The following is a 20,111-nucleotide window of genomic DNA, read 5'->3' as shown; positions in this document are numbered from 1 at the left end:
TTCATTATTATAGTACCCCTTTACAGTGATTGCGCAATGTGGTGGCAACTGCATGTTGGTACGCGGATTTGCAGACAAAACTAATGGACTCTTTCCCTTCTTGGTAGCGATGATGGATACCAATTCCAGAATCGTTCCAGCTATTTATCCATCCATACGAGGCATTGTAAAGTGGCAGAAAAAGCCTCTCTCGGAACTAGCACAATATACAACTTTAACATGGCAGTGCACAGTTTGGTAGCTCGTCCCCGACTGACTCTTGGTTCCACCTTTTCTACCTAGGCCAACCACAATTTGCGCGCGCTACACAGTTCCGTTCCCAAGGGGAACCACAACACCTTTTATATACTAAAGAACTAAGAGCCCTAAGTGAGGATCAGCAGTTTACATAACAGCAAACAAAAATTTTAAATAACGCAGAACCTTTGCACATATTGATATTCCTATAAAAAGTTATTTAAACAAATTCCGAATATATACAGTAAGTTTTGTCTCCGTCCAAATGGGACAAAGAATTTAAATGACAGATACACTACATTGCATAAAATCAATTCATGACATCAAAGTTTTAAACAAAGAAAGGAGTACACAATTTTGTGTTATCAATTCAAACACATTTACAGATACTCAGTTATGTAACATTAAATGAAACAAAATGCAGAATAAATCAGTAGAGTATTAGAAGTATGGTGTTACAACTTGGTCACAAGAAAATAAACATCGTGGTTCACTTTCACGGTAATCTGAATGAGTCAACCCAGGTCATCGTTCGAGTAAAAGTTGGGAATGAGATGACTGTGTACGGTACAATTGGAAGAGCAGTGAGAGAAGTCTACTGTCTCTCCTCAATAATGTTTAATATATATTTGGAATATATTCTTCAGAAGCGTTTGAAGATAAATAGTGAAATGCTGGTTGGTCGTAGGAGGATAGAATGTATTCGATTTGCAGATGATAAGGCATTGTTGGCAGAGATCGAAAGAATTGAATAAGACTAGTGAAGAATTCGGAATGAGAATTAATAAGAAAAGAACAAAATGTACGGTGATAAATGTTAGAAAATTAAGAACAAGTATAAAGTTAGGATAGGAAGACAGAGAACAAGGTAGTGCTTTCAAATGTCTGGGAAGCATATTTAGCACGACATGAGATGTAATAAGAAGATGAAAACACGTATAGCAAATTTCAAGGAGGAATTTAATGAGAAGAGGAGGTTTCTACATGGATGCATGGAGAGGGACCTGAGGAAGAGTCTGGCCAAGTGCTTCAGTTGGAGTGTGGAATTATACGGAGCTGAGACATGGACGCTCAGGAAAGAGGAAGAAAGAAGAATATAAGCACTTGGGATGTGGATTTGAGAAGGAGGAAGGGACAAAATGGGTAGACAAAATGCGAAATGAAGCGGCGTTGAGGAGAGTGGGAAAGAGAGACAAATTTGGAAGAGAAATTTTCAAGTTAATCAGGAACAGGAAACACAATTGGCTTGAACATTGGATGAGAAGAGATTGTTTACTGATGGGTGCCGAGAAATGAACGGTGAATGGAAGAAGAAGAAGAAGAAGAAGGGGCTGCAGAGGGTACCACATGCTGGGGAATATAGAAAACAATTATGAGGAAATGAAGAGGGTACCAATGACAGGATTGCGTGGAGAAATAGAAGTGAAGGTCTGCCCTAGCGCAGAACTTTGATGATGATGATGAAGATGTTGAGGATGGTGATGATGTTGATGATGACGATGATAATGATTTCATGGTTCGAAACCCCCCCCCCCATACATCACAGAACAATCTTCTGCTTGAACTACAACCTCCAAATTGGAGATTAATCGCTTAGTTAAGCTATCTGTGCTCGATGCCTGGCATTATTTGAAAAGAGGCGAAATCGTAACTCATTGGGCCACACTACACGCCGCCGATCAAATACTGTCCGCGAAATGTATCCGCAATTGCAAATATGAACCACCATCGGCCGTATATTGGAATGACGACAATGAAAATTTGTGCCGCAGCGGAACTCGAACCCGTATTTCCCACTTTACACGAGCGGTCGCTTTAACCGCTTCGGCCATCCCTGCATGAATCACGGCCAGATCCAAGCTTCCATATATTGTCTGTATGTCACAACCTGCACTCGTATCACGTGCATTCCCGTCCAGGGAGGACATATTTATTGAGAGTCGAGGACCTGGTCTTGGAGAATAACTATGAAATAGCGGTGCCTGTGTCATATAAGTACGATTCAATATTTCTTCACATACAAATGCATATCCGAAGGAACATTGCATTGTACTTATTAACAATACAGGCACTGTTTTCTTGAAGATGCTTCCCAGTTTCTTTGTTTCGCAACTTCATATGGTGCCAAGACCTTTTTCGAGGTTCTCGACTCTTAATTTCCATTGCTTACAGTTTTCCTTGGCATTATTCGCTCGGAAACTGGTTGAAGTGGAGCAGTACTGACTGACAGCAATCATTTCCGTCCGGTTTGAAACCAATTGTTTTCAAGGCGTGACACTCGTCTTTGGCTCGTGTCGGTTAGGATATTTTTACCATCACTTTGGTACATGGCTGCGAGTAATATAACATTCCTCGTAGACATGGTGGACAGTTCACGTTGATAGAGCAGGAAAACGGGTAACTTCGTTCACTGTGTGGACATCGGCACGTCCAAAAACGATAGCTCATTTCTGCCGTTCTATCATGCCTCCACGTCAAGCCCCCTTACTGCGTTGGTTCCATACAACCGACTGCCACGTACTCACCACTTCAGTTCCGTCAGTTCCATTACTTGCACCAGCGATGGTAAGCCACATGAACTCATGGCACATCAGTTGTAAACAATTATAAACAGAGTGTGCTCCAAAGAGTACCCCGTGGTCTTTTAAGGGAAGGAAGCGGAGCCCGGGGGGGGGGGGGGGGCACTCTGTCTTTAGGGATCGACAGTGAAAGGCGAAAAAGGGCTTAAACCGTAGAGGAATATCTTCACGTGGATACAATACTAAGTATGATGTGGTGACCTGGACACTGCACTGAGCATAGTTGGGACGCTCTCTGGAGACGTGCTGCCTTTTTGAGGACCTCCAATTCAAACCCAGACGTCGTATGGAGCTCTTAGACAACAGTGTAACACCATCATGCGACGGTGAATTCAAAAGTTCTCCACACTGTAAGAGAGAATTGAAGAAAATAATGTATCTTACAAAATACCTTTACAGGCCTTCAGTATGATCTCCGCTATTGTTTACGACCGCTTCCCGACGTTTCGGCCGCTTTTGCATTCCACAAAGTCACCTTCATTCCTGAGCTACCTGATTACTTGGGTCATCTCACTGTAAGCTTCATCAATTGTTTGAAACCCATCTCCACGGAGTTATTCCTTCAATTTGGAAAGGAGATCAATGTCTGGTGGGCTCATTTCAAGACTGTATGGTGGGTTGGGAAGTACTTCCCATCCACACTTGTTGAGCGTTTCTCTCACTGGTAGGGCAATATGCGGTCTTGCACAATGAGGACACCAGTTTCAAGCATGTCAGACCTTCGTTGACGAATTTTTCGGCTGCATAACATTGTACAGAAATAGCTCGTAGTACGCCCCTGTTATAGAACTCCTCTTGGGTACTCATTTATAGCTATGTCTCCATTCGTGTCATACGCAAAGATCATAATCATTTTCACCTTTGATTGATGGGAATTTATTCGGACGTGGAGAGTGACGACTGGGACTTCAGTTCTCGTATCCAGATTTTATGAAGTGCAACGCTCCTCTTCAGAAACAGTTGTCCTTATGTTAGATAGCGTTGAAGCAACTCTTCTGCGATTCTTTTGCGACATGTTTTCTGCTCTTCACTCAGGTCATGGGTAACCATCTGACAGCAACCTGTTTCGTCTTTAACTTAAGAATCTGTAAACATTCTAGTCTCATAAGTAATATCCTCAGATATTTTTCTTCGATCCTCTCTCGAAACGTCTTTACCAATAACATGAGAGGTGTAGTCTGTTGCCGTTGATGGTCCTCCTTTTCTTGGGTTGTCGTCAATGCTTACCCGTCCTTCACGGAATCGAGTAGATCATCGTGATACTGTGCTACAGTCCACTACCTAATTCACGGAATCGAGTAGATCATCGTGATACTGTGCTACAGTCCACTACACTAATTCACGGAATCGAGTAGATCATCGTGATACTGTGCTACAGTCCACTACACTATGCCTACACACCTCTCTCAAAGCATTGTAAATTTCCTTTGGGTTGTTTCCACGCAGGGATCCGATTTTGATATAGGAATGCCGGTCACTACATGTGATCCGACCTGACTCGATTTCTGTTTCTTTTTCAAAACTGAATTACTCACGACGCGGCAACACCAATCGTCAAACACATGTACACCGTCATTCCTGAAGTTTCGTTCACAGCTGACATGAACTGCAACTTGACTACGCCACCGTAATGGCCGCACATGCGCTGTGTGCAGGACTTTTGAAATAACCCTCGTAAATATATGTAACATATATTATTTTTAGTAGCCATCACATTCCATATAATCGTTAATTATGCTATGTCAAACGAATAATTAGTGTTCGGAAAAATTTATTTATCTGTGTTCGCATTTGATTATTTTATTTATGCTGTATCAATTATTCCATACCGTTGCTACGCTTTATCACACATGATTTGTCGAAATACCCTCATTTTTGTGAGTTTTCTCTTTATTTACATAAAAGTAGTGAGGATCTTGATGAAAATATGCTAATTGAAACAATTTGTTATCACCTTAACACGGATGATACGCTTTGAAAGGCGTGGTGATAAACGTTGATTGAGTGATTACTGCTTCATTTGGAATGAGTAGAGTTCAAAGTCCCGCCAACCCACCCAGGATTCAATTTTCCGTGGTTTTTACAAATCATTCCAGGCAACTGCCGTAATTATTCTTTTAGTAATAGTTTATTCAATCATGAATTGTATTAGAAATGTCATTTGTAATTTGTTTACCAATTATAGAAACACAAGGAAATCATTTTTAAGCGCTACGCAGAAAGTGCTAATAACTAGCATCAATAACACATAAATTTTGCAGGTAAAAGTAGAGTATCTAATTTTTTTAGATGTATGCCACACCAAATAAACAATAAGGTGATTTTCTGTAAAATGGAAACATTATTCCTGAAGTGAATTACCACTAACGCAAATGTTACAGGTAAAAGTAGAATATCTAATTTTTTTAGATGTATTCCACACCAAATAAACAATAAGGTGATTTTCTGTAAAATGGAAACATTATTTCTGAAGTGAATTACCACTAACGCACCACACCATAAACATAATTTTGTACTCAAAATTACTATTTTCTTCTATGTTCTTCCTTTCTACCTTCTTCTGGCTCTGGCTTTGAAAGGTGTGGTGATAAACGTCGATTGAATGATTACTGCTTCATCATCAGCTTCAATGAAGCGAAGTGGCGTAGATTTTAAGCGATAGAAGTAGAATTTGTAATGAGTAAAGTTCAAAGCCCCGCCCAACCCATGAAGGAAAAAAATGAAAAACAGCAGAAGTATTCTCACACAGAAACGAAAAGTAGGAAGGGTAACTGCTTACTTTGATTTATGTATTTTCTAATTTCATTATGTCTAGTTTCTGCATAGTATCTAATACCGTATGGGCTCAATGATCCGAAATGACATTTTAATTTATTTCCGAATGGTTATATCCTCTGCATGCTTTTTAAGTTGTTTGTGAGCTTTTTGTGGCAAAAGTGACCGTCATTTGCAGGAATTTAGTCAGTTAGATGTCTGTTGGAAATAATGTGTGTATTTAGAAAGACTATTGCTGATTTCCTAATCTATCCATTTTCAATCTACTTTTATGATTGTTTCCTTGTATATTTCGTCGTCATCGGGACATTCCCTTAACTTTCATTTTTTACTTAGTTGAAACTCTTGTTTCATAGCCCAGTGTCGAAGTAGCTGCTCATGGTTACACTAACTTAAACTGTTACATAAGTATTGGGATACCTCTAATATCATGTCAGACCTCCTTTTGATCGCCGTTGTGCAGCGGCTCGACGTGACATGGACTGCACAAGTCCGCTGCAGAAATACTGAGCCACGTTGCCTCTATAGCCGTCCATAATTGCGAAAGCGTTGCCGGTGAAGGATCTTGTGCAAAAACGGACCTCTCGATTATATCCCATAAATGTTCGATGGGATTCGTGTCGGACTATTTGGGGGACCAAATTATTTGCTCAAATTGTCCAGAATATTCTGACATGCACAATCTCATACACAAAAATTCCACCGGCCGCGGTGGCCGAGCGGTTCTAGGCTGTTCAGTCCGGAACCGCGCGACTGCTACGGTCGCAGGTTCGAATCCTGCCTCTGGCATGGATGTGTGTGATGTCTTTAGGTTAGTTAGGTTTAAGCAGTTCTAAGTTCTAGCGGACTGATGACCTCTGATGTTAAGTCCCATAGTGCTCAGAGGCATCTGAACCATAAAAATACCATCGTTGTTTGTTTGGAAACAAGAAGGCATTGAACGACTGCAAATGGACTCCAAGCAGCCGAAAATAACCATTTCCAATCAATGGTCGGTTGAGATGAGCCAGAGGACCCCGTCCATTCCATATGAACACAGCCCACATCATTATGGGGCCACCATGAGCTTGCACAGTGCTTTGTTGACAACTTGGAGCTGCGGCTTCGTGAAGTCTGCACCACACTCGAACCCTACCATTAGTTCTTCCCAACTTAAATCGGGACTCATCTGACCAGGTCACAGTTTTCCAGTGGTGCAGGGTCCAACCGATATGGTCACGAGCCTAGGAAAGGCGCTGCAGGCTATTTCGTGCTATTAGCAAAGGCCCTCGCGTCAGTCGTCTACTGCCAAAGCCCATTAACGCCATGTTTCGCCGCACTTTCCTAACAGATACGTTGGTCTGCTAGCACTATCAACTCCAAGCAGAAGCCGCTGCTTTCAGTCGTTAAGTGAAGGCCATCGACGATTGCGTTGCCCGTTTTGAGAGGTAATGCCTGAAATTTAGTACTCTCAGCACACTCTTGATATGTGGATTTCCGAATATTGAATTTCCTAACGGTTTCTGAAATGGAATGTCCCATGCGTCTAGCTCCAACTACCATTCCTCGTTTAAAGTCTGTTATTTCCCGTCTTGCGACCCTATCACATGAATCATCTGAGTACGAATGAAGCTCCTCCAATCCATCGCCATTTTATACCTTGTGTACGTGATACTAACGCCATCTGCATATGTGGATATCGCTGTCCCATGAGTCTATGTCGTTTCTGGAAACCCAGAATCTACTCTGTAGGAATCAACATGGGTCCGGAAACAGTGATAGTGTGAGATCCAACTCGCTTTATTTGTTCATCAGACCCAGAAAATATTAGATACAGGCTCCCAGGTAGATGCTATTTTCCTTGACTTCCGGAAGGCATTCGATACACTTCCTCACTGTCGCCTGATAAACAAAGTAAGAGCTACGGAATATCAGACCAGCTGTGTAGCCGGATTGAAGAGTTTTTAGCAAACAGAACACAGCAGGTTGTTCTCAATGGATAGACGTCTACAGACGTTAAAGTAACCTCTGGCGTGCCACAGGGGAGTGTTATGGGACCATTGCTTTTCACAATATATATAAATGACCTAGTAGATAGTGTCGGAAGTTCCATGCGGCTTTTCGCGGATGATGCTGTAGTATACAGAGAAGTTGCAGCATTAGAAAATTGTAGCGAAATGCAGGAAGATCTGCAGCGGATAGGCACTTGGTGCAGGGAATGCCAACTGACCCTTAACATAGACAAATGTAATGTATTACGAATACATAGAAAGAAGGATCCTTTATTGTATGATTATATGATAGCGGAACAAACACTGGTAGCAGTTACTGCTATAAAATATCTGGGAGTATGCGTGCGGAACGATTTGAAGTGGAATGATCATACAAAATTTATTGTTGGTAAGGCGGGTACTAGGTTGAGATTCATTGGGAGAGTCCTTAGAAAATGTAGTCCATCATCAAAGGAGACGGCTTACAAAATACTCGTTCGACCTATACTTGAGTATTGCTCATCAGTGTGGGATCCGTACCAGATCGGGTTGACTGAGGAGATAGAGAAGATCCAAAGAAGAGCGGCGCGTTTCGTCACAGGGTTATTTGGTAAGCGTGATAGTGTTACGGAGATGCTTAGCAAACTCAAGTGGCAGACTCTGCAAGAGAGGCGCTCTGCATCGCGGTGTAGCTTGTTGTCCAGGTTTCGAGAGGGTGCGTTTCTGGATGAGGTATCGAATATATTGCTTCCCCCTACTTATACCGCCTGAGGAGATCACGAATGTAAAATTAGAGAGATTCGAGCGCGCACGGAGGCTTTCCGGCAGTCGTTCTTCCCGCGAACCATACCCGACTGAAATAGAAAAGGGAGGTAATGACAGTGGCACGTAAAGTGGCCTCCGCCACACACTTTTGGGTGGCTTGCGGAGTATAAATGTAGATGTAGATGTAGATGTCAAGTGTATTTTACTTGTGTCGCAGGTGGACGTGATCATCAACATGCACGGCCCGCCTCCGCCGCCACCTCCGCCGCCCCCGGCAACACGCCTCGTTCTCCCGCCCCCACTGGCGCTGCCCCGCCTGCCGCTGCTGGCGCCGCCACCCCCGCCTCCGCCGCAGCGGCATTTTCCTGACCAGCGCTACCAGCCCCAGGAGTCGGACGTGAGCTCCGCTTCGCCGCAGACAGCTCGGCCCTCTGCTATAGCCACTGCCGTCGCCGCTCTCGCCGCTATGGTTGTGGCCGCGCGCCACGTCTAGGCGCGAGCTGCTCCGTGAGGAACGACCCCAACCGTGCACAATTTGGGATACAAGTCGGATGCTCCTTAGGTGTAGGATTCTCCCAATTTCTAACATCACTGTTGTATATGCAAGTCCTGACTGACTCAAAACTGTTACTTACCTTAACCAAACGTGTTTCAGCAAAGTCTTGACATCGTCAGTTACTTTAATTTCCGATAATATGAAAAAAATACAGGAGATTAGAAAACGTAACTAGAATAGACAGCTACTTTTATGACTGCTGGATGATTTACAGCTTCTAGGTACTACTAAAAAATAATTTTTTTGGTACAATAGTTGTATGTCACTATACTAAAACTGTTAGTTTCCGTCAAATGACAAACCATCCTGAAGCATCAAAGACTTTAATTACAGTACATGTCTCCTATCATGATCATTTGTATCTAGATCAATGAACTACATCTGCTTTATGGAATATAGGAAAGTACCCAATTTATTCAAAAGGTTATATGTTAACAGGACATAGCACAGAATTAGTATGTGCTTTGTCCTGTAAACGTATTGCCTTATGTATAAATTGGATACCTTCCTACATTTTTTTGATCTAGATATAAATGATCATGATGTAGTTCCTGTTATTAACGTACTTTTTTGTACCCGAGGGTAGCTTGTTATTTGAGCTAGAATGGTAGATTTAATAAACCGATATATAGCTTTTGTGCCCAATCTTAATTTTCTGACTCTTTGACCCCATAAATTTAATTTTTCCAATATTTTTCGGAGTATAAATCCATCGAGAACACCAAAATGCAGTCGTAACATATTTCGGTAACTCAAAACTTGCTTTGTATTCAGCGAATTGACATATCCCAACAGACACGGACAAATCACGATAATAACTCAGATTGCGTAACAAAGTTTTTGTGCTATTTGTCACCCATACATTTCCATTCATCAGCTTTTAAAAATATTTCGTTCAAATTTCAGCTAGAGGAAAATAGGCAAGTGTAGCTGCAACTGAAAATTCTCAGTACTATGTCATTATTCTCCAACGATTATAAAGATTACTAATTGCCAGTAAAATTAGGAGTAAATAAATCAAAAATGATAATGTACCTCAACGTTCTTATTTCTCTCCATGCCTTTTTCCTCTATGTCGTTTCCTGCTTCACTACCACTTAGAATGAACGTCGTGCTAAACACACATTGTGAAAGGATGAAATTGCGTTCCTAGCTGTGAGACTTGTAAGTAAGCACCCACTACCAACTCCTTACCCTGCCCGTGCCTAAAGTATTCTATTCGTCTCCTGCTACACGCGTGATTCGACGTTGTCTCCCCGATCACAGGACGGAAAGGGGTAGCAGAAATCTGCTTAAATAAGATTGCAGATTCAGATATGTACATTTTCATAAAGACCAGAAAAAAATTAAAAATCACACAGATTAATCAAGGTAAATAGGCTTTCCAATAGGTGAAAGAAGGGCCAGGATACCAGAAAGTTATTACTGGAATGCTAGACAGCACTCAGTTAAAAGTTGCGCCCCAGTGATGGATCAGAGATGAGGACCGTTAATTCAACCTTTGATCATACAAGACGAGCAAGTGCAGCACTCTTTCTTTTCACTGACTTCTTAATATAACCATTCGTTGAGTTTGGCCACTGTTCACTACGATAACGGTGCCACAGTGAGAACAACAAACTTAGGTGCTCATCAGGTTATACATATTATGATTGGGTGGCCTAACAATGGAAAAGTTGTAGGACAATGCAAAGGATCGTGGAATCTAGGTCAAGGCTCCTATTAACAAATATTCATTTGCTCTAAAGACTGTCAAAAATCACAGTAGAAATTAACAGTGAACGAAGTTCTCCAAAACTCAAATACAATTACAAAATGACGCCTGACTCCGATGGAGGTACCAAAAAGTATGGACGACTGTTAAGATAAAGCACAACGAGATCTGCTCTTCAGGGCATCCCCCGAAATCAAAGTTCACGATACAACGAGATGTCACAAATTGTAACCAATCGTCTTGAGGTTGAAGCTCTTCTGTCTGTGTTGGGTTACAAATAATTTTTTTTTTTTGGAAGAGGTCCGCCTTGAGCAAAACACGTTTTTCTTTCTTCTATAACCCATACGTGTTCCTCTGAAGTTTCATCATCTTAAGTGGGATTTTTTCTTATTTCTATTAAACAACAGGAAAATGATCTTTAGTACCTCTACACATAAACAATTTGAGTTTTTTAATAAAATACTTACAAATTTGAAAAACAAAGTTTTGTACTTATACCTTGTTACCACGTGCGGTGATTTTCCTGTGTTTTATGTTTTGCATTAAAGTTATTTTCCTTTTACGGTCTGTCATCTGCAGTCATGTAGAACTTACTGTAGAACAGTAACTTACCTCGAAATTTTACGACTGGGAATATTTTGTTAGGCCCAACATTAATTAATTGTATGTGAAAAAGAGAGTGAGAGAGAGAGAGAAAGAGAGAGAGAGAGAGAAGAGAGAGAGAGAAAGAGAAAGAAAGAAAGAGCGTGCGGGTGGGTGTTTATGTGTGGTTCATTGTTGTGTGATTGTTCCTTGAGGACAGAGAACAGAGTTCCATTGAAGAGAGAGAGAGTTCCGTTGCAGAGGGTGAGTTCCGTTGAAGAGAGCTCTGTATTCCTTTATTTTTTGTTTTCCTTTGACTATGCCTTTTTGTATTGGATAGCTTTCTACAATTATTAGTTTTTGTGCAGGCTATTGCTGCGCATGAGAATTTTCATATCAGTGTTGATGTCTGTCTGGTTGAATTTCATGTCCATAACATGTTCAGCAAACGAAGAATAACAGCTGTTGTTTTTTTATTGCTCTTCTGTGTTGTGAATATCTAGTATTAAACTTTCTACTTTCCTGTCCAATGTAAGCTGTTTTGCAGTCGTGGCATGTCAGTTGTTAAATACCAGATGTGTTATGATTGTATTGGTTGTATGTGTATATTGGTTCTTGAGCAGTTTTACACCGCATAAGAAAAAGTCTCTTATCTAATGTTTATCTTGTTGTACCCTTTCCACTGTTTTAATTTTACTTCGTAATGTTTAATTCTGAGACCATATGCCCTTCCTGTCCTACAGTCATCAGTTAAGAGGGAAAGGAGTGGGTAGTCGTGTACGTCATCTGTCTGAATATTTCAAACTTTATTCCGTGTGTTATCGTATTTTAACTGTTTACTTACCGTATTTTCTGAGACCCTGTTTGAGGACCAGACCAGCTTTATTCTAAACTAGCGTGGACTACGGTCTTAAAACACAGCCTGTTCGGCTGGTATAACGCAGTATTGGTCGATTTACGCCACACATTCGATCCTGCTGTAGCTCAACTCCTTGTCTCACATGCCAGCTCGCAGCGCGTTGTCATACGAGCACGTTGCTGCAGGCACAGTAACCACTCGTCTTGAGGTTAAAGCTCACTTTTTATACCTTTGTTTGCTTTCAAGTAAATACGTTTTGGAAAAAGATTCTGCATTGAGCAAACACAGCAGGACGGACACAGGTGAGTAAAATGAACTTCATTCCACTTCTAACCGCTGATGCATGACAATTCACGTAGGATTATGATCGCGGAGGTTTAGATGACATCTGACTTTGAGAATTTTGTTCGGATTTAATCCACCATCTTCTGTAATCAGAGCCTCTAAGCATCCTCTCATGAAATCACAAAGGGCTTTTGTTCCTGTGGAATTCCTCACCTAGTTTGTTTGCAAGTCCCTAAAACACCGACATCGCTTGGCGGATGACCTTCACAAACAAGTCGCCAACCAAAACGCTATCCGCACATGTCGATGGGCGAACGTAGTTATGCAGTCCTGAAACGCAGTGGTAAGTATCAGTAAGAAGTTTTACATATTTCTCTATTCGTTTGTCCAGTCGTTTCCCGGGGACAATGCATGTGCAGTTTTTCGAGATAGAGCATAACCTTGGGCTATAAACTCTCTCTACTATAGTGGTTGCTGTTCACATTGCGACACGTAGCACTTACTTTCACATCTTGTGTCGAATGCACGCCTCAGACTACAGTATCACTATTGATGCTTGCACATTATGCAGCTCAGCAACACGTTGTGCTAGATTACAATAATAAAAGTGGTGCCTAACACGTACGCAGCCACAATTGTAGGCTAGTTTAAGATGCATTTGTCAGAAACGCTATTTTTTATCACTCGAAGTGGGAGTTTATCCACATGAGTGCTAAATGGAATCCGTTAAACTTCGGTTACACGATAAAACCCTCAAATCTAAGGGTCGTAAATTCGACTAAATACCTAGCAATTACAATTACGAACAGTTTAATTTGGAAAGAACACATAGGAAACTTTATGGGGAAGGCAAACCAAAGACTGCCTTTTATTGGCAGAACACTTAGAAAATGTAAGAGATCCACTAAAGAGACTGCCTACACTACGCTTGTTCGTCCTCTTCTGGAGTACTCCTGCGCCGACTGGGGTCCTTACAAGATAGTATTAACGGAGTACATCGAGAAAGTTCATAGAAGAGCAGCAAGATTTGTATTATCGCCAAATAGGCGAGAAAGTGTCACTGACATGATACAGGTTTTGGAATGGACACCACTAAAACAAAGGCGTTTTTCTTTGCGGCGGAATATTCACACGAAATTTCAATCACCAACTTTCTCCTCCGAATGCGAAAATATTTTGCTGACTTCGACCTACATAGGGAGGAAAGATCATAATAATAAAATAAGGGAAATCAGAGCTCGCACGGAAAGATAAAGGTGTTCGTTTTTTCCTCGCGCTGTAGGAGATTGGAATAATTGAGAATGATTGTGAAAGTGGTTCGACGAACCCTCTGCCAGGGACTTAAGTGTGGTTTGCAGAGTATCCATGTAGATGTAGATGGCGTTCACGAGCCCATTGAAATCTGAGATGGTTGTGATTTCTGGATAGCTGCTCTCGACACACGGGATTTTTACTAGCAGTCCAACCCCCAGCAGACGATGTGCACAGATGGTGCGATTTCACCATCTTTTGTCGCTGATTATCCCCTGGCGTGATCAACCAACTGCGACCATATCTGGGATACTGTTTTGCGCCCAATCCAATACATTATTAATATGCACGGCTGTATTTGGAACTGTGACTCGATATGGTCCATAAGTCGAGTCGTACACGTCTACTTTTATGCCTGTTACCTAATTTAGGTGGAGAAACGTTTTTAATCTCTGATTGTTTGGTCAAACGGTCTAAGCATTGTTAACTTTGCGAATTTTACATAAAAAGAAGTTGCAATGGATTATATAATAATAATAATAAGGTTATTATCTACTGATAAGATGATGTAGATGACACCACAAGATTTATTTTGAACAAACTGATAATTTATTTAGTTAGTCGCATCAAAGGAAAACATAGAAATGTTATTGCTACAATAACTAAATTTAACAAGAAGTAAAGCTTGTGTGAATGTGTCATTATAATGGCAGCAGATTCCCCACGTATCACTGAATCATCACTAGTCACTGAAAAGAACAGTCTCACACATTTGAAACAGACACAAAATAATCGCCAGCTCATAACTGTTATTGGCCACTACGGCGATCAACATAATAAAGTTTGCCAAAGTATGAGTAGATTCACGTTATCTGTTCAATATTAATTTCAATCTGGCAAATAAATAAATTTAAAGTTCCATAATGCACGTCCCTTGATGCTAACGAACTGTCAAAGTTTCAGATAACTCCCAGAATCAAACTCCCACCTACATCAGAATGTATGAGTAAATTTTACAGCATTCGTGCGGCAGCTTGCTGTCCGAAAACGAACACTTTACCAGTCTCAAACCGCACTGTCAGCTCCCTGGCGCGTTCACTGCTGACTGTTCTGCACCGATACCCACTCCTGAATGTCCTTCTCATCAACAATGCCTGAGCGACTGTCTGGTTGCGGCCAGTGAGATCTCGCGTTCCCCCACCAAAGTGCACAACAACTTACTTACAAATAGAGAAAATGGACCCCAACTGAATAATAATAATAAAGCTACAAATTTTACATGTGACTCAAGTAAAGATCCTTTCTTTTCCCGTTCCATTAAGACCAAACACAATATATGTAAAACTTTAGACATATATTATTAAAACGTGGGTCTAGTGCATATGCGCTCATGACATAACAAATAAATATATTGTAAAATAAATAAAATAGTAAACTTAGCTCGCTTACGTGATGTGTCTTTTCACAATCAATCTGATGAAGTTATCAAATCTAACGGACCATTTATCATCTTTAAATTACAGGCCCTCTTAATACTGGACGAATTAACTTTTACTTACATCAATCAGTAAAGAATAATCTAGACAAATATGGTTATGTGTGGAGTGCTATGATAAATGCCATACTGCATTCATTTGTTGTGTGACTGGAGAATGCGGTGATCTGTCACATTCACATAACTAAAAATACTTAAAATACGTAATAGTGGAATAAATAAAGTGAATACAATGTCTGACTTTCAGCGATGATAGCAGTAGTGCTAGGTAATCATTCAAACCCTTATTTGTCACGATCGTGTGAATTGTTCACAAGTTAATAATTATCGATGATATTCTCGTAAGAGCATTCATTTGCTGTGATCACATAACTTCTGTAGTTTTTGTGATAACTGTAATATTAATGTCTTAATACACGCATCTCATTGCCATGAATAATTTGATACGTTGCATTTGCGCTAAGATGAAAGATAACATTACTATTGAATTGTAAATTGAGCGACCGCTACGGTCGCTGGTTCGAATCCTGCCTCGGGCATGGATGTGTGTGATGTCCTTAGGTTAGTTAGGTTTAATTAGTTCTAAGTTCTAGGCGACTGATGACCTGAGAAGTTAAGTCGCATAGTGCTCAGAGCCATTTTCTTAAAACTATTTCAAGGCAGCCATATTCCACCACGTTGCAAATGCCGCCGTTATACAGTTCACTCACATATCACACCAGACCAGGACAGCTGCTGCCCATCCGCTGTCCCCAATTCCTGCTTCCTGGGTAATCGCTGATTAGCTGCCGCTGGGTTCTCACTTATCGGCGACCACGTAGTTCGCCGTGTGCGTCTTTTTATCAACCTTCGCCTCGGCCGCTTCAGCCGAATCAACACTTAAAATCTGTAACTCAAAGCTTCCACCTGTCTGACATCTCATCAGCATATGCGTTCTGTTTCCGTGTACACCTGTTGCGCTGCTCCAGCGTTGGACGAACACTAAAGCAAGCTGTGCATTTCGTTACAGCAATACTTGGAAGTTGCTGGCCATCCAGTGCTATAATGATATTGTGGTGTCCAGTTCTTGCATGTCACAATGTGCGACTCTCTTTTCTCACTCATTACTCTAGTAATAACATATCTTGTTTATATTGACTCAGTATAACAAATTAATTTTGCAGCGTCTGATCAGTCTGTTTTGCTTCTTCTAATGCTGATATTACGCAATTTGACGTTGGCAGAGCACTATTTTACTTCCTTCATTTCCCCAATTCGTTAGTCGGCTATTTCTTTGCAAACTTCCTGGTGCACTTGAAATGGGGTCACCCACTTTTAAGAGAGTTTAACTGCGACTGTAAGCCTTATCTAAGCAACGGAAACGAAAAATCAGTTACATGGGAAATGATGTTGCTCTTGTTCACTGATCATATTTCTGCAACGATGCTGCTACCATGTGAATTGTTTTACGTCGTGTTGCTAAGAACGTGCTAAATATTTTGGAAATAACGGAGCTCAAAAATCGAAGATGTTCTGAAAGGAGGGAGATATATGTCATAGTCGCCCATTTGACTCAATGTGGCACTATAAATTTAATTTTTTAATCAACATTTCATAACAACGCCGAACATTACGAATCTTTCTGACCCCTGATTCAGACCTATTAGATTGGTCCAGACGTTCGTAGCAATTTTGTTTCGCATGTTGGTAATCCGGTTCCCGCGGGTTTGTTTAGCGATCATCATTTTTTTAATTTGTAGCTAACTGTTGCTACTTGAGTTTACATATTGTCATTTGGAGACAGTGACTAGAGCTGTAGGCGCTAGAAAATGGAGTGCGAAGTGGAAAAATCTGAACATTTCCTACATGTTCTTCTCTATGAGACCCACAGAGGAGTGACAGCAGCGGCAGCTGCCAGAAACATTTGCGCCGTGTATGGGGATAATGGCCGGCCGAAGTGGCCGTGCGGTTCTAGGCGATGCAGTCTGGAACCACGTGACCGCTACGGTCGCAGGTTCGAATGCTGCCTCGGGCATGGATTGTGTGTGATGTCTTTAGGTTAGTTAGGTTTAACTAGTTGTAAGTTCTATGGGACTAATGACTTCAGAAGTTGAGTCCCATAGTGCTCAGAGCCATTTGAACCATTTGGGGATAATGTGATGGACACAGCACGGCAAGAAAAAGGTTTTCTCGTTTTAAGGAGGGTCGTTTTGACACTGGCGACTCTCCACTTTCACGAAAACCTTCGGAGTTTTATGTAGATATTTTAAACGCATTAATCCCGAATGATCTACCTCTGCATACTCGAGAACTAGCAAATGCGATGAACTGTGATCATTCCACCATCGTGTGACATTTGCGTGCAATGGGGAAGGTTCAGAAATCGGATGTATGGGTACCGCATGCTCTAAACGAAAATCACAAAAATCATCGGGTGGCTATATGTGGATATCTGCTTGGTCGTCAGCAACTGGCTCGTGAAGAACACCGGGCATTCGTATCCCGTATCGTTAATGGTGACAAGAAATGGTCTCTTTATGCTAAAATAAGGAAAAGAAAGGAATTGATCAGTCCAAACAAAGCAACAACTCCAGAAAGAGATTTTCACTCTGCAGCGGAGTGTGCGCTGATATGAAACTTCCTGGCAGATTAAAACTGTGTGCAGGACCGAGACTCGAACTCGGGACCTTTGCCTTTCGCGGGCAAGTGCTCCACCAATTGAGCTACCCAAGCACGACTCACGCCCCGTCCTCACAGCTTTACTTCTGCCAGCATATCAGTGCACACTCCGCTGCAGAGTGAAAATCTCCTTCTGGAAACATCCCCCAGGCTGTGGCTAAGCCATGTCTCCGCAATATCCTTTCTTTTAGGAGTGCTAGTTCTGCAAGGTTCGCAGGAGAGCTTCTGTAAAGTTTGGAAGGTAGGAGGCGAGGTACTGGCAGAAGTAAAGCTGTGAGGACGGGGCGTGAGTCGTGCTTGGGTAGCTCAGTTGGTAGAGCACTTGCCCGCGAATGGCAAAGGTCCCGAGTTCGATTCTCGGTTCTCCACACAGTTTTAATCTGCCAGGAAGTTTCAAAGCAACAACTCTCCGTACAAAGAACTGCGCCCATCCACAAAACATAATGTTATGCGTTTGGTTGAACAGCGACGGTGTGGTGTAGTAACAATTGCTTCAGTGAGATGTAACCATCACTGTTGATATTTATTGCCAACAACTGAGACGTCTTACAGCTGCAGTCCAAGAACAACGACCGGAACGACTGCGTGAAGTAATGCTATTCCACAATAACGCCCGCCCGCCTTGAGCTATACTGACAGAAAACACTATACAGGACGTAGGCTGGCAACTCATCCTGCACCCACCTTATTCACCTGATATTGCGCCCTTAGATTTTCACATTTTCCGCTCTCTATCCAACAACCTTCAAGGAACTTCATTTCCGGGTGAAAATGAGCTCCGAACATGGCTCTTCGTTTCAAAACCACATGATTTCTGCCGGGCGGAATCGAAAAGTCATCCAAGCGTTGGCAGACAGTTGTAAATAGTGAAAGAGAATATATTACTGATGACTAAAGTCTTCGTTATGTGTCAATGTTGTGTTTATTAAACTTATAGAAAAATGCTACGAACCAACCCAATACATAGTATGAAAAGCCTGATAAATCAGGATCTGAATGCTTACACTATCGTATAACATGGGCAACAGCCTATGTATAAATGTGTTTAAATATCCTATGGTACGGTAGCAAGAACCTCTCAGCCGGTGTGGAACAGTCCATCTACTCGCGCCTAGATAACCAGGCCAGACTGCAGACAGAAAAGACAAAAGACTGAAAGACAGAGACAGCACGATTGATAAAATCAAACTACGGGATAGACGTCTGTAAATTCTGACCTAATACACTGGCCCAACACGCAGCGCCAGATAAACCAAGCAATGAAAGTAAATCACGTGACCATCAGGAATTACGAAGCAGCACCAATCTATTTCAAGGAAAAGGAAAATAGAGATGTCTTTATTGCCCAAATACGGAGCGACCAGCAAAAAATACTGAATTGGCGTAGAATACACACTGGAGATGGATACCGGATTCACATAAAACACTGCTACCACAAGTTATTTATTCCTCACATACAGATCTTCTTGCCGCTGTGTTCCAAAAAAAAAAAAAAAAAAAGCGCATTCTTATGGGAACGGTGACTCTCTCTCTCTCTCTCTCTCTCTCTCTCTCTCTCTATCTCTGACGGAAACAGTCACGTCACTTCACATAGACATGGACCAACGAGAACTGTTCAAAGCACGTACTACATGCATCAGTCATACACATCGATATGCCTGTTAGTGACTTTGTTGTAAGCCTAACTGTGCCGGTGAACTTAAGTTAAAATACTGCTAAGGCCAGTAAGAAAGAACACAGTTAGCAAGCTATATAAACACGTTGTTTGATGCTCAAACATGTATCTATATACATTTCTGTTACACTGTTCTACACGATCTTCGAGTTTGAATTGATTCAGAACAGCTGTTCTGCACATTGAAGTTTTCACAATTTCCGATGTATGTATTGTCTCATTTTCTCAAACGCTACCGAAATTTGCAAGCCTTTTGTGAGCAAAAGGCGGTACACAAAAACTTAGTCTAATTAACTTTTGTGCTCTACAGTTCTGTATTGAATTAGATGAGAAAATAGACAACATATTACAAAGATACGATAATAGTTAATTCTGTCCATGAGCGTATTGATCATTACCTCGTATTCAGCATGAAATAGATATCGGTGGTATGGTGGGTATAAGCGAAGAACTGGAAGACCACGTAGTCCAGCTGTTTTAGCAACGGTGATGCATTCTCGTTAAGTTCAATTGTTCAAATGGCTCTGAGCACTATGGGACTTAACATCTGAGGTCATCAGTCCCCTAGACTTAGAACTACTTAAACCTAACCAACCTATGGACATCACACACATCCATGCCCGAGGTAGGATTCAAAGCTGCGACCGTACCAGTAGCGCGGTTCCGGACTGAAGCGCCTAGAACCGCTCGGCCACAATGGCCGGCATTCT

At 41.5% G+C, this 20,111-nt stretch overlaps 1 protein-coding gene across 1 annotated transcript in view; it reads left to right on the top strand.

Annotated features, from left to right (window-relative positions):
* LOC126092121 (wiskott-Aldrich syndrome protein family member 2-like) overlaps positions 1–11,234 on the top strand; it is a 55,844-nt gene extending 44,610 nt beyond the window's left edge. Inside the window, exon 5 of the mRNA XM_049907566.1 lies at positions 8,544–11,234. Within this exon, the coding sequence (XP_049763523.1) occupies positions 8,544–8,819 (276 nt within the window). The 3' untranslated portion in view covers positions 8,820–11,234. The remainder of the gene's footprint in view (positions 1–8,543) is intronic.
* Positions 11,235–20,111: the final 8,877 nt, after the last annotated feature.

The sequence above is a fragment of the Schistocerca cancellata genome, chromosome 1 (genome assembly GCF_023864275.1).
Source record: "Schistocerca cancellata isolate TAMUIC-IGC-003103 chromosome 1, iqSchCanc2.1, whole genome shotgun sequence".
Lineage (NCBI taxonomy): Eukaryota > Metazoa > Arthropoda > Insecta > Orthoptera > Acrididae > Schistocerca > Schistocerca cancellata.
This window is presented reverse-complemented; position numbering and strand designations above follow the sequence as displayed.